The 14,132-nt window shown below is 44.1% G+C and overlaps 1 protein-coding gene across 8 annotated transcripts in view; it reads left to right on the forward strand.

Annotated features, from left to right (window-relative positions):
• NFIA (nuclear factor I A) overlaps positions 1 to 14,132 on the forward strand; it is a 245,802-nt gene that overhangs the window by 161,590 nt on the left and 70,080 nt on the right. For all 8 annotated transcript variants that reach the window (XM_082766228.1, XM_082766230.1, XM_082766229.1 and 5 more), the window contains 2 exons: positions 7,063 to 7,180; positions 9,527 to 9,654. In XM_082766228.1, the coding sequence (XP_082622354.1) occupies positions 7,063 to 7,180; positions 9,527 to 9,654 (246 nt within the window). The remainder of the gene's footprint in view (positions 1 to 7,062; positions 7,181 to 9,526; positions 9,655 to 14,132) is intronic.

The following is a 14,132-nucleotide window of genomic DNA, read 5'->3' on the forward strand; positions in this document are numbered from 1 at the left end:
TTTGCACTCTCTTTTTCATGGGATCTTTAATAATCCTGGGAGGTCAAGACCTCAGTTTTATATCCTGTACACAAGCCAGCACCTCTACCAAAAATAGTGTCCCCAAAGCATATCGGGATATCACTTCAGAACTGACTCAGAGGGAAGAGTGCCAGCAACTGATTTAGCTACACTGCTTTTGATAGCACCCTGGATTTTCCTTGGAGATGCCCCAGACATGTACTGACCAGCCGTAACCTTGTTTACTTTGTGAGGTCTGAGAAGTCCACAGCCTGACATGCCGTGGCTACCCAGTAGGATATGTTTAGTGTAGAGTCTAGCAACAAATTCCCAGCGAAGTCAGTATGAATTTGCACGCTAATATTCAAAGGATAATTTAACATAACAGAGCGACAAAGTAATTGCTGCATATTTGCCTAAATTGGCATGTAAGGGCTTTTAAAGAGTGTGCTTTTCAATATAACTCTTGCTGGGTGGTTTATGTATTCCCGTGTCTTGACTTGAGACCAGTCCATGGGTTGCCTTCGTGCTGGGGATCTCAGCTTATGAGCAGCCATTATCCAGACTCACCGGCAGCTATTAAGTGTGCAGTTTGAGCAATCAAAATGTCCTCAGCCCATTCTCTTGTTTTTACTTTTGAAAAAGTCATTGCATCTTTAGAAGCCACCATGGCTGGGGATGCAGCAAACCTTCCTGTCCGTATTGGCTCTTATGTTTAGTCTCTTCTGTCTTCCCGTGTGCTCCATGTTTGCTTTACAAAGAGGTTATCTTTGTGTATGCCCATTGCCATCATTCTTACCATGCTTGTTTTTGATAATATAATGATAGAAAAATGTGATTTCCCACAGTTTTAACTGGCCTGTGGCTTGCTGCTGTTATCTAAAGTTACGATATGAAATACTGTTTGGAGGAGTTATGTGCCAGGTTTATTTAGTAAAGTTCCCAGAGTTCTGCATGACAAGGAGTCGCAAGCAATAGGCAGTTGTCTCAGTCATGCAAATTTGGGGAATTAATTAATCAAGCAAAAGGTCAGCTGTTACCATTGTCTATCTTATCTATCAGTGCTGATCGTCACAGTTTCTATGAGCTATTGAACCAGTCTAGACTACTGTGGTAACAGAAACCTGCTTTCTTTGGTCCCACAGATGGAGATTTGCTTTCAAAATGCTACCCAGCTACTGAATCTTGCAGAGCCTAGTAAAACTGAAAAAGTAGATCATACATGTTCATCTGAAAAGCAGCTAGTTCCCTCTCCACACAGTCTGATGTGGATGTTGCAGACCAAGCTGTCAGGTCTCTTATGTTATTAGCAGACCAAAGGTGTGAGCTTCTTTGTAGGTGTTTGTTCACCCCAGATACTGAGGAGACGCCTTCAGATAATGGAGGCTTCATTCTTCCATCCTCAGGGAGGTTTGAGATGACACCAGAAGCAGAAGAGTTGGAGCTGTACAGGTTTTGTGAACTGAACAGCCAGCTGTTGACCAAGTAAAACCTTCTCCTTGTCTACCCTTGCTAGCAAAACACTCCACGCAATGGGGGCAGATAACTGCATGGCACTGGAGAATGCCCTCTGCAGGAGGTGCTGGCCTGGGACTCGGCTGCTGCTCTGAGTTTACAGTCTGGTTGAGCAAGAGCCCATGCTTGGCACAGGCTGGAGCAGAGAGAGGGGCACGGGGGACATTATTCCCCTGTTAGACTGAGTCTGCACCATGTGCTCTTGTGCAGAGAGCTGCTGGGAAGATCTCCTCCCTTGGAGGTCCTTCAGGCAGCCAGATAAACTGCACTGCCCAGGATGTGAAGAAAGATTTAGGATTTATGAACATTCGCTAAAGCCAAATGAAACATATTTGTTTTGTGCTGTGTTATTTGTCAAAATGACATCATTCTTCATGCTGATAAACAAGGGAATTCTGACTGCACCCTGGACAGAAAATGCCACGCTTTGAGTTTTAAGACGTTAACTGCGTGCAGTAAGGAGCTGTACAGAGCAAGTGGGGTGACTTTTAATCCTCCTAATGAGCCAGTGAAACCACAAGCACACAAGCCTACACGCAGTTGCTTACCACTTCTGTATAAACACAGAAATGGTTCCGCTAATTATCCTTGAAAGTTATGCTAATTCCACAGGTAAGAGGTGATTTTGTGGCCAAGGCATTTTGAAAAGCTCGGGATCCTGCAGCACGGCGGATGCTGGCTGCAGCGAGTGCCAGGCTCGCAGGCAGCCTCTCGCTGTGGTTAGCAGCTGCTTTAGCAGCACCCGAGCATTTACCCAGGGCACTGCCAGCCCTGGCACGCAGCAAGGCAGGAGCTGGGAGAGCTCCTGAGCTGCCTTGTGGTCGCAGGGGCCCAAGCCGTCCTTGCTGCCACACAGGCACACAAATGCTAGAAATGAAAGTAACTGCTGCCGCTCCGGGCACGGAGTGTGGGTGCGATGGAGGAAACACGACTTCCTCACACTTCTCGTCGAGTGGCCAGGCACAGCCAAAACAAATTGCAGGGAAAGTCCTGCCAGCCCCACCGCGCACGGCGTGCCGGCTGCAAGGTGTGGGGGCCTGGGCCAGGCAGCGGCTGCAAGGGGCCAGGGAGGACGCCGCTGCCTTCCCGTAGGCTGGCAGAAGGAGAAGAGGCTCTCATCCACAGACCTCCCCGGTGCAGAGCACGTGTGGGAAAGCTGGGGCATCGTAAAACAGCTTTTTCTTAAACAGCAGCCTGTATGTTTTCTGCTATACTAAGCATTACAGTAGTGAAGGCAGTTAAAGTCAGCAGCATGAAAATTAACATTCAAAAAGGTACTCTATATTCCTTAGCAAAGCACTGCTATCCAAAACACTCTGTTTGGGCTTGGTAAGAGAGGAAGAAAAAAAGATTATAATAAAAAATAGACTGCAGGCATAGAGTGAACAGTTGCCGTGACCTTGCCTTTTGTATGCCATTACACAATTCAATGGCAGTCCACTCAAACCTTGCTCTCGATCAATATCCTATTAAAGCAGCACAAAAAGTCTCTATAAACTTAGTGGTTAGCTATGTTTATAAATGGAACTCAGCATAATTAGATGGTCAATAGCAGGCTGTACTTGTAATTTTAAAATGAACATCACACATTTCATATCTGTTGTATTCAGCTAAGCCTCTTTGCATCTAACGATACAGTGTGTAGGAGACAAAGGCCTTGCAAAAAAAAAAAAAAAAAAAAAGAAGAAAACAGATCCCCTTTCCTCTCTGCATCAGCAGTGCAGTGTGTTTCCCTTTGTTTATGGAGTCACAACACAGGAAAAAGTTTATTAGTCAAATGTCACGTTTCTCCCGTTTAACCTTAAACACATTATCACTTTTCTGCAATGTTACACATGTAATGATCTTAGTCACATCCCAGCCCCTTTGTAAAAATAAATACATAAAAATGGAAAATGAGAAGCAAAATATTAACATGACTGAGAGAGAGTGCCATATTCCAAGGAAGACAAATGCCAGCCTGGCTGGTTTTATTTAGTGGGTTTCCTGTTCTCTAATTCAATAAATTTTTCAAAATAAATATTCCAATTGAGTTAAGTCAGAGGGTTTTTTGTTAATTTCTCTGTTATTTTTCTTGACATTTCGGGTGAAGATCCAGGCTAACGAGCTGGCAGCAGGGGAGGCTCTGCCCGTGTCCCCGGGCCTGGCGCTGCCGCTCGGCCTGGCACGGCCACCTCCCTCCTGCCTGTGTGGCAGCCCGGGGTGAGGGACATTGTGCCCACACCAGCCATCTCATCCTGCCCCTTCAGAGCAAGTGAAACCCATCCCCTGCACACAGGGGCTTTTTGAGATGCCCACAGCTGGAATTAGAGCCATGCCCAGCATCAGTCTGCTTGTGCAGACCCCCACGCACATCCCTGGGGGTCCTTCCTCTGCCAGCCCCTGTGCCCCACCACATCGTGGTGTCAGCACGTAGGTGGAGACCCTTGTTTTGAGTCAGAACTGAAATTTCTGACATCCTTTCGTGATCAGGAGATGTTCTTGAGCTATCAGAAGGTGGTCACTTTGCTGCAGAGCATTTGTTAGGGGGGAGAACGGCATGTTTTTAACGTCAGCGGCCTGGAGTTTCTGCAGGCTGCAGTGTGTGAATAGCCAGCTGTGCTGGATGGTGAGCTTCCCAGCCGTGCTACCGCTTCATGTAGGGCCACAGCACATTCCCAGTCCTGTTCAAACAAAGGCGGTGTGAAAAACCATTAGAAGCAGGCTGAGATGCCTCCTGGAGGTGCCTCACACAAAAAAAAAAACACAGGAGCTACTGGAGCAGCCAGGCAGCCTGCAGCTGAAACCCCATGGAGAAGGCATGAGGTGCAGCTCAGCTCCCCCAAGGCTGAAAGACAGGAATCCAATATGCAGGAGAAAGGATTCGAGAACAGCTTGACCCTGTGCAAAGCTTGTCACGGCACTTCTAGGGTCACTGGCCTCGAGTTGGTTGTGGCAGGATCGCAGTTCATCTAGGAACTGCCATGGGACTTTCCAGCATTCAGCTGCTGTGGGCCATCTAGCCACTTCAGCCACTGCTGGGGACATCTGTTGCTGTTTCTTAGAGGTGGGGTTCATTCTGTAACCCTCTGGTTGCAAACAGGCTCTTGCTGTGGTGAGGTGGTTTGGCCTGTAACAAAGAAAGCATCCTTCGTGTTTGCTGCAGGGGCAGAAATCAGTCTCTGATTAGCAGTTGCTACTTTGTGCTGAGTTTATACAGGATTAGCAACACCCAGTTCCTCCTCCACCCCTGTTCTGGAGGTACATTTAATTTTCATGTAGGGCCAATTCAAATGTTTGAGCAGCATTGTCTTGGATTTGGGGAGAGGGGGAGTAACAGGGAGGCAAAAGGAAGAACAAAAGCATTATCCAGATACTATTTTTTCTTCTGTATCTGTTTGGAATAAAGCTGCTTCATAAATCTTGTAGTGGTTAGGAAATTCATTGTGCCTCAGAAAGAAAAGAAATAGTGCTTTAATTTGGTGCTTGCCTTTTTATGTTCCTGTTTGGAAAATAGTGTGCTTAACCTGTAAGTTAGGCTTCGGTAGGTAGAGGGTGCAGAGGAACTGATCAGCAAAGGGTTTGCAGAGCAGAAATCTGTTTGGCAAGGAAGTTGCTGAAAACTGTGGAGTAGATGCTGCAGAGAGTACCTTTATGATTGATTTCCATTCAAGTCAGACTGACTGCAGTGTGGTCATTTTTCTAACCCATAACTGCTCACACTGCAGCAGTCTGCTATCTGCAGGGTGTCTGAATTATAGCAGTCCATGTCCGTGTTACCTTTTACACAAATTACTTACACCGTTTTCTTTTTCCATGCAAATTCATCAGTTTTACAGCCTCTTGTAGTTGCTGTCAGGAAACTGTTGCAGAAAGCACAAATTGATAAAACGAGTTAATTTTACTGTGCTTAATTTTTCTTTCTTTGTGTTAACACACCCTCTCATATACCCGGTGTACAGGAAGCGTATGATAGTTAAGGGAAGATAACAAAGGATTTGAGCGTTCTTGTCATAAATTACTTCCCAGCTTCGTTCCTTTTAATGATCATTCCAGATTTTCTCAAGTTTTAATAGTGTTGTGTATTTTCCGTCCCATGCTTTTAAAAGTCCATGGCTATCCAGGCTGTTCCCTTTCTGTCTCAATGACGTTCTTAAAAGATCCTTGCCAAACAACAACTAATTGTCTTGTGGGGATGATGAGGCAGCTGCAAAGCTACATTATTCCTCTGTCAGATCTGACACTGTGAGCTCCTTAAGTCTTGGGGTGAAATACTGGCCCCATTACAGTCAATGGCAGCACTCCCAGAAGGCCTGCATTTCAGCCCAGACATGTTAGCTGGGCGATAGGAGCTATCCTGTCTTCATTTCCTCACTCCTGCCCCGTCGGAGTGAAAGATTTTTTCATCTTTGAAAAAGGGCCAGATTCTCAGACCAAAGATTAAACTTGGCTCAGCATCCTTGTGTGGCATTGAGACTGCTTCGCCTTTGTTGCTGTGAATCGGGGCTCTCAGACAATACGTTCCAGGCCAAACTTGTGCTTTTTATTGTGTAGTATGTCCTTTTTCAGATGTCTCTGAAATGTGAGAGAAAATCATGATCTGTAATTGTCAGCTCCCTAAGTTGCTTTGTCCTGCAAATAGCGCTGGAACAGCAACACTGGCTATGGGACCACATGCCATATAGTTGCATGTTTTTGTGAAATGCATTATCTTTTAATGCATTTAACTTTAACGTTAAGCTGCTCTGTTCCCAGAAGAATACAGCACATGGAGTTCATAGGCTTGTGCCTGAAAACTTTAGGGCGTGCAGGAACTCATAATATTTTAATGTAAAACCAAGGCTTTAGGACATGGAAATTAATGCTATTCATATCCCTTACAATAAAATTTAGGTGCTGGGTAAGGTAGTGAGAGGTGAGCAGTGAAAAGTAATCGCTGGATAACATTTTTTGAGACAAATGTCTAGCTGTGATTTAGCTGGAGGAGAGGCCAGAGGAAAATTCAGATGCTCGCAGGCAGAAGAGAACTTGGGTTTTTCATCTGTGCTTGTACTTTCTCCAAGGAGCATTTGTAACCTCTGTGCTTGGGGATGTACATCACGTACATACCCAGAGGTCCTGAGGTGTGTGTTTCCCTGCCTATACTGCTTATAGATTATGCCAAGCACACTACAGGGATGATGCAGCCTATTTGTAACTATGCCAGTAAATGCAATGTTGTCCTAAAAACAAACGCAACAAGTTTCATTAAGTGTTAGACTGATATTAATAGAAAAGCAGCGCTTAATTAAATTGAATAAAAGTGTGTCATAATTGTTTGATTTTTTAAAGAAAGAATATAATTGGAGGAATAGAAGAAAGAGTCTATGGAACACTATATTCTTGATGAAATTAACATTTGCTTGATTGCAGTGCCTGTTTCCATTAGCATTTCTCAATTTCCACATTCTACCTATACTTACTGTGAAAATAAATACATTATTGAGGAATAAGAAAGTGATTTTGAAGTACAGTTCATGCCTTATTCACTTGAGTTACTGACTTCATTTTTTTTTTTTGTTTCCCCAGCACCAATAGCTGCAGGAACAGGCCCTAATTTCTCCCTCTCAGATTTGGAAAGTTCTTCATACTACAGCATGAGCCCAGGAGCAATGAGGAGGTCTTTACCTAGCACATCCTCTACCAGGTAATTTAATCTTTGCCTACTGTCAAGTTACTTGGAAACCCAGGCAAGCATCATTACTCATCAGGGAAAGTAACCACTAAATTATTTGACAAGTTGTTTGGGGGCCTCAGGATGGGGAGCTGTTTCAGATTCACAGAGCTGAATGTTCAACTGGATTGCTGTTAAAGTTCTTTTTATATATACAAACTTTGAAGAAAATCAGTTGCATTGCCTTGTATAACTTCTGGCTCATGTGTTGGTGTATCAGGAGAAGTTCCATGGGAATTGTTGGAGTTTTAGTGGTGGCAGAAGAGAATTGGGAGCTTATCGAGATGAGCTACTTTGTCCTGACAGGAAAATCTTAAGATAGACTTACATGCATTCTTTATCTTAAAAAGTGTTATCTGTGAGACTAATACAGTTTTAGGATCTTAGTCTTTAATGCATTCTGGTTTTCATATAGCATTTAGAAATTTGTGACTCAACGATTTGAAAACTGTGAGTTGTTAATGCAGATGACTACCCAGTTTCATTTTGATTTTGGCTTAGATACCAACTGCCAGACAAGGATATTTTTTATTTTTTACCCTATCCTCTTACTTTAAGCATCCATGAGATTAGATTTATATAAACAAGCCCAGTCACTCTGGTAGTTTTGAATGCTGTTAAAGAAACAGACTGATCTTTCTTCCCCCACGGCCAAAATAGATCACTTATTTCAAAGACATGACAAGAAAGTCTAACTTCAGCCCAGGGTTGTTTGACATTTTTATCTCAGTCTGCAGTAAGCAAGTACACATGTAGAAAAGCTCTATAGTTTGAATTTGGCTGTTGTTTTTTTTTATTTTCTAAAAAGAAAATCTTTAGAGGGAGGCTCTTAGCCACAGTTTCTTACAGCTGGCAGTAACTGGAAGAACATTCAGTTAGTGCACATTATGAAGTTTGGTGACTACAGTTCCCATTACACATCAGTTAAAAACTTTGTCCTCTTTCTTCTTTGCATATAAAGTGTGCACCCCATTTACAGTGCTCATCACTAGCACATTCTCAGGTAGAGTTTGGTTGTGAATCCAGATGCAAAAAAGTGAGGTTATCAGTTACTTAAGAGTTCAGTTGTTACTCTTCTGTTCTTCTGCAAATAGCTAGCAGTGATAAGGACACAATAATAAACAGTATGGGTAGTTAATAACTTGGTGATATGTTTGTTTTCCTCTCATTAGGCTGTTCCCAGTCAGAAAAAAAATATTCCTTAAATACACAGAGTCAGCGGAATTATCAGGCGGTAATTATATTGTATGCACACAATTTCCCCTATTGACACATAACAATTCTCTAAATTACGGAATGGCCAAACCTGCATTCCGCACATACCACAAAAATTATTCTTCCTGTTTCTCACAAACTGATTTTGAATACCTGTGCAGAGCTTCGGGAGAAGAGCTGCACAGAGACTGAAAGCTTTAGACCAGCAGAAATTGGAATATTAGATGTCTTTTAAATATGTTCCCCCTGTACAGAGGAGCCTGTTCTTGAATGCCTTAAAGCTTAATAGAATACAGATCTGGGGTAAAAAGTGAGCTGACCCAGCCTTGGAAAAGTACTTAAAAGAGAAATTCTCAGTAATGTCCCCACGCAGTCTGTACAACTCATTATAGAAAACAGAGCCAACCTGAGTGTCTTTGGCTTTGGGATCCTCTCCCTACCAAACTGTTGGACTCTGAGTCACTGACCATCAGAGACCACTGGAAGGGCTCTTCTGTCTCCTGAGCTGTTGGAAAGGGAGGTGTGATAGATGACAAGGGAGTCCTTTAGTACTGACATTGGTCAGAGGTACCTGGTGGTGGCTTTTTTATACAGTTACAGGGTAAAATGCTTGTACTTGTATGATAATGGGAACATTTGAACCACGAATGGATTCTTCCATCTTTCATTTGTCTATGCTTCTTATGGGACTGAAGTCTAGATTAATTTAACAGCTACAGTTAAAAGACTGAAAATACAAGTTTGAGCTGATAAATAATACGCCTTTCAGACTAAGCTGTGCAAAAATCTGACAGTTAAAATGTCTTACATGTTATTACTGTATTCATTCAAATTGCAAAAATAATGCCACACAAATTAAATTATTTTATTGACCTCTGTGTGCTTTGGAAAATGTCCTGCTTTTTTGCCCTATAAAAGCCTAAAAGTTAAACTGTCTTCTAGTTAAATTAAGGCATGTTTAGGGGTTCGGTTTGAACTCCTTGAGAGGTTGTAATTTCCATAGGCAGGTTAGTCTCAAGCAGTGCTAGCAAGGTATGTCCCAAAAGATCCGCCTTTGTTCCTTTCCATATATATAGTAGTTATTATGTGTTTTCACTTCTTCAGCTCTACAAAACGTCTCAAATCTGTGGAGGATGAAATGGACAGTCCTGGTGAGGAGCCGTTTTATACAAGCCAAGGGCGCTCTCCAGGAAGTGGCAGCCAGTCAAGTGGATGGCATGAAGTGGAGCCAGGTAAGCCACGGCTTTCAGGAGCCCGATAAAATTATCTCCAGTTGCTCGTTTTGTTATCAGAGTACACTGAATGCTGTATAGAAAGGTGCTCTATTATAAAAATCTTGTAACTTCTTCTGAGAAAAGGTCAGTCTAGTGAAAATACTGTAGAGGTTTTATTGCTCCTGCAGCTGTAAATGTTTCTGTAGTGTGTCACTTCTGTATTTTTGCCAAATATCTTAAGTATTTAAATAATGCAGCAAAAGATACACTGTCTGTTTCTGTCAAAATGTCCGGATTCAGTTCTGGGGTATCAGTGACATTTGTTTAGCAAAAAGCAGTACCTGTTTGGGGTGTTCCCTACAGTTATACTATTTAAATAAATATCCTGAAACTTATGTAAGGTAGAAGGACTTTTCAGGCATTCTACGACACTCAAGATCACTTAGTAATGACTTTTAAGAGACTTACAATGTCATCTGAAGTGCAGTTGGAGGTTTCATATCAAAATAGTTATCACTGCGTATTAAACTTAATAAGCTTTAGGAAGTAGCTCTTCTGCCCCTTCTCAGTTAATTTTTATGTGTGATCTTTCTTGCTGGTTATCTTTTGGGCTATGTTACGTTATGTATTTAACTGTCTGTTGGTCACTTATCTTGAGATCATCTGGGTGCTTAATACTATTGAAAATATTTTTCTGGGCCAGTGCTATATATAGAGGTAAAGCTAATGGCTTGATTTTGGTTACAGCTAAATATTCACATATTTATTGCCAATAAAAATAACAAAAGTTTTATTTGTTAGATAAACACAGTCAGTACTTTCATCTCCCAGTGCTTGAGAAGCCTCCCAGTGTTTGAGAAGGCCCTCTAAACAGCCCAAAGGGTCTTTCGCAATACATGCTTTTTTCCTTTCTTGTTTGTTTGGATTTAAATTAGTATGTTTTTGGTTTGTTTTGAAACAACACATGCTTGTCCAGGGCACTGTGTATAATGAACTGTACGGCATAGAAAAGTAAATTCAACCTGAACGGCATTAAAATCAGTGCTGTGGGCACTTGGCCAGCCACCTATATCCTTCATCATGTAGGAAACATACCCACAGCTTTCTCTGGAGACCCTGTCAAACAGCTGTCCTTTACAGCATGCCCAGAAAGTCACCAAATTTGGGCTATTCCAGACTGGGAGGGGACTGATTCCCGCGTCTGGGAGCCCTTGGAGGATCCCCTGCCAGCTGCCCTCTCTCCTCTAATGAGGAGGAGCCAGCTTGTGGGCCCTTATTGAGTGCAGATGTGGCACTTTGGCAGGAGGAGAGGGTGGACCTGCAGGCAGACAAGTGCCAGGCTCCCTGTGACTGCCTTGCCACCGTGGTCCCCAGGGCTCTGGTGTTTTCAGCGAGGTGTCCTGCTCCGTAGATGCTGGGGGCTGTTTCCTCCATCCGCTCCAGTCTCCAGATGATGTAAGGCAGAGCTTCACCTTGCACTGAGCTACTCTGCTCATGGAGCGGCAGAAGCACGAACAAAAGCTCAGCGCCCATCGCAAGGAGAGATCGCAACCTCCTCTCAGGCACAGATGGCTTGAAGCTGACTGGTTCACTGCTTCGACATCATGGTCAGACTGAAGGCTAGCTCCCCCCAAAGTCTGGGGTCCTCTTTATTAATGACAAATGTTCTTCATTTATACAGCAGCCAGAGGCTGGCTATTAATTTTGCTGTCACTTCTGGTGATTTTCCCCACATGTGTTCATAACCTTGGTCTCATCCAAGTCCTGTCCAGATAGTGGCACTGGAGTGCTAAGCTGGGCAAGAGAAGTACCTAAAGCCATACGTGCACAAGTGGGATGGGGGAATTTAAGCACAACTGCCCATGTCAAACTTCCTGAGGTTCTCAGATAGGGAAAGGAGTGAAGAGGAGAGGAGAGAAATGTAGAGGATAGGAGTGAACAGCAGAGTGAAGAGAAAAATAAGAGAGAAGAGAGAAGAGAAGAGAAGAGAAGAGAAGAGAAGAGAAGAGAAGAGAAGAGAAGAGAAGAGAAGAGAAGGAGAAGGAGAAGGAGAAGGAGAAGGAGAAGGAGAAGGAGAAGGAGAAGGAGAAGGAGAAGGAGAAGGAGAAGGAGAAGGAGAAGGAGAAGGAGAAGGAGAAGGAGAAGGAGAAGGAGAAGGAGAAGGAGAAGGAGAAGGAGAAGGAGAAGGAGAAGGAGAAGGAGAAGGAGAAGGAGAAGGAGAAGGAGAAGGAGAAGGAGAAGGAGAAGGAGAAGGAGAAGGAAGGTACTTCTTTCCTCATGACCTTCCTCGTTTATTATGAGAAATCCCTGGTTCTGTCTAGGCATGCCTGTAAAATGGCAGAAAATCACCTTGCAACATGAGGGACTCAAGCCAGGTACCAACTAGATATAGCTCAGATTCATCAAGCTATCTATCACTGTTGCAGCGGAGAAGAAAAAGAGCTTTATCCTGCGTGCGTGGGATGCACTTTCAATCTTCATGCTATAGCCACTCAGCCCCACCCTGAGCCTTCTGCTCTGGCTTTCCAGCAGCCTCTCCTGTGAATTCATTGCCTCAGCTTCTCTGTAAAACCTGCAAGAGCACGGCTGGCAGGAAAATTACCCAAACCCCAGCTCATCAGTGGTGAAGGACAAAATACTTCTAGTGTCCTTTCATGCCAAGGCATCGGCGGTATGTCACTGGAACAAAGGGCTCCCCCCTAAGTAGCAGAGAGGGGCACATCCTGCCTGGAAGCTGTGCACAGTGCCTTGCCTTACCTCAGCAACCACACCCGGGTCCAATGCTGATGTCTGTTCCTTCGTATTTGACATGGCTGCTTTATTTCCATAAATATCAAATGTGTTATAACGTTCAGTGGGGCATCTGCCTAGAAATACTGGTCATGAAAGCTTTACAAATGGTGCTAACAACCTGTTACCTGGTGTCTTGCCACAGTGCTCCTCTCTGAGGGATGGGAAGCCCCTGCTCTGTTTCAGATCCCTCCTTTCCAATGTCCCTCCTGTCCAGAGAAAGGCCTTGCCGTTTATTTAATCTACAACCAAAAGTGATGGCACATTTTTAACATACAGTAGAGTTTCTTCAGTGTCTTTTTTTTTTTTTTCTCAGTGAAATTCACAGCAGTTTAAAGACTAAACCCATCTTTTTGTTCCACTTGGCATTTCTTCCCTGTGGTTCACTCTGTGCTGCGTGGGATAATGCAGGTATCAGCAGTGCAGAAGGATGCTGCTTCTGACAGCAAGCTAAAAGTTCTGTCCTGTGCTGGCAGAGCAGCGTAAGCCAGGTTCCCAAATCCCAGAACTGAGCCCCGTCCTTTGGGTTACCAGCCAAACAACGGGAGGAGGAAATCAGAGCAAGGAAAGGAAGCTTAGACGTGTCTGTGGGCTAGCTGCTCCGGCGGGGAAGGAAAGTTCAGAGCGAGGAGCCAGCAGCCAACCTCCCAGCCCAGTAGGATCCACACCAAAGATAATAATATATCCTTTGGCTTTATTACCTCTGAGTAGATTGCTTCCTCGCAGGAGATTTAGATTTATGCAGAGATAGCTTCTTGGCCTATGTGCCTTGACAGGTTTATGGGAGTGAGAGGATGAATATTCTGTCGATGTGTCTTGCATTTGCTTAATTCTGAGGTGTGCACGTGAGAAAAAGTAGGGACTGAAATGCTGGAGCAGGTGTGGAGACCTCTGTGTGTTGGTGAACGTATAGAGGAAGAGGGCAGTGCTCAAGGCACGGAGGGTAGGAGGGGGTTATAGCAGAAAATGCTGCCTGGGACAGTGCAGGGAGCTGAGGTCTGCATGACAGGGTGGCTGGAGAAATGTCACACTTGAAAAGAACACAGCATAGAAATGAAACAGAAAAGGAGAAAACAATTTTGCACCATACAGCAGGAAAAAAAATATATAGGGAAAGAAAAAAAGGAGCAAATGCCAGGAAAACAAAGATTTGACTTCCTAGAAAGGAAATATGAAATGGAATATGTGAACTCCTCTTAGAGAGCACTCCAGGCAGAGGGTTATTTACCGCCAGCCGTGACTAGTCACTCTACATCTGTCTCCATTTTTTTCTCTTGAACAAATTCCCTTTTTGGATACTTTCTTCCTGCTTTGCTTCCCTGTGATTGCCCCTGTAAGTGGTCTTTGGAGGGCAGGCTGTATACTCAGAACATATGTGCAAACTGGCAGGAGAACAGAAGAGGACAAAACCACTCTGTGTGCTATTTAGATTAGGCAGTGGATGCTTCCCCTGTGCCTACTCTCGGGGTCTCCGCTGCGTGCAGAATACAGGCTGCACCTATTGTCCAGCCACAGCCCTTCCTCTGAGCTCCTACTTCGTAGGGACCCAGGGCTCAGGGCACCCTGACATCTGCCTCATGCGGAGACTTTGCGGGGCGTAAGTCCTCTGTGCTTCACCCACCAGCAACACGACCTTTCCATTCCTGGCATTTCAGACCCATGGTAATGAGCAGAGGACGCAGCCTTGTGTTTTTTACATCTAGATA

This window comes from Aythya marila (assembly GCF_965140915.1).
Source record: "Aythya marila genome assembly, chromosome: 8".
NCBI lineage: Eukaryota > Metazoa > Chordata > Aves > Anseriformes > Anatidae > Aythya > Aythya marila.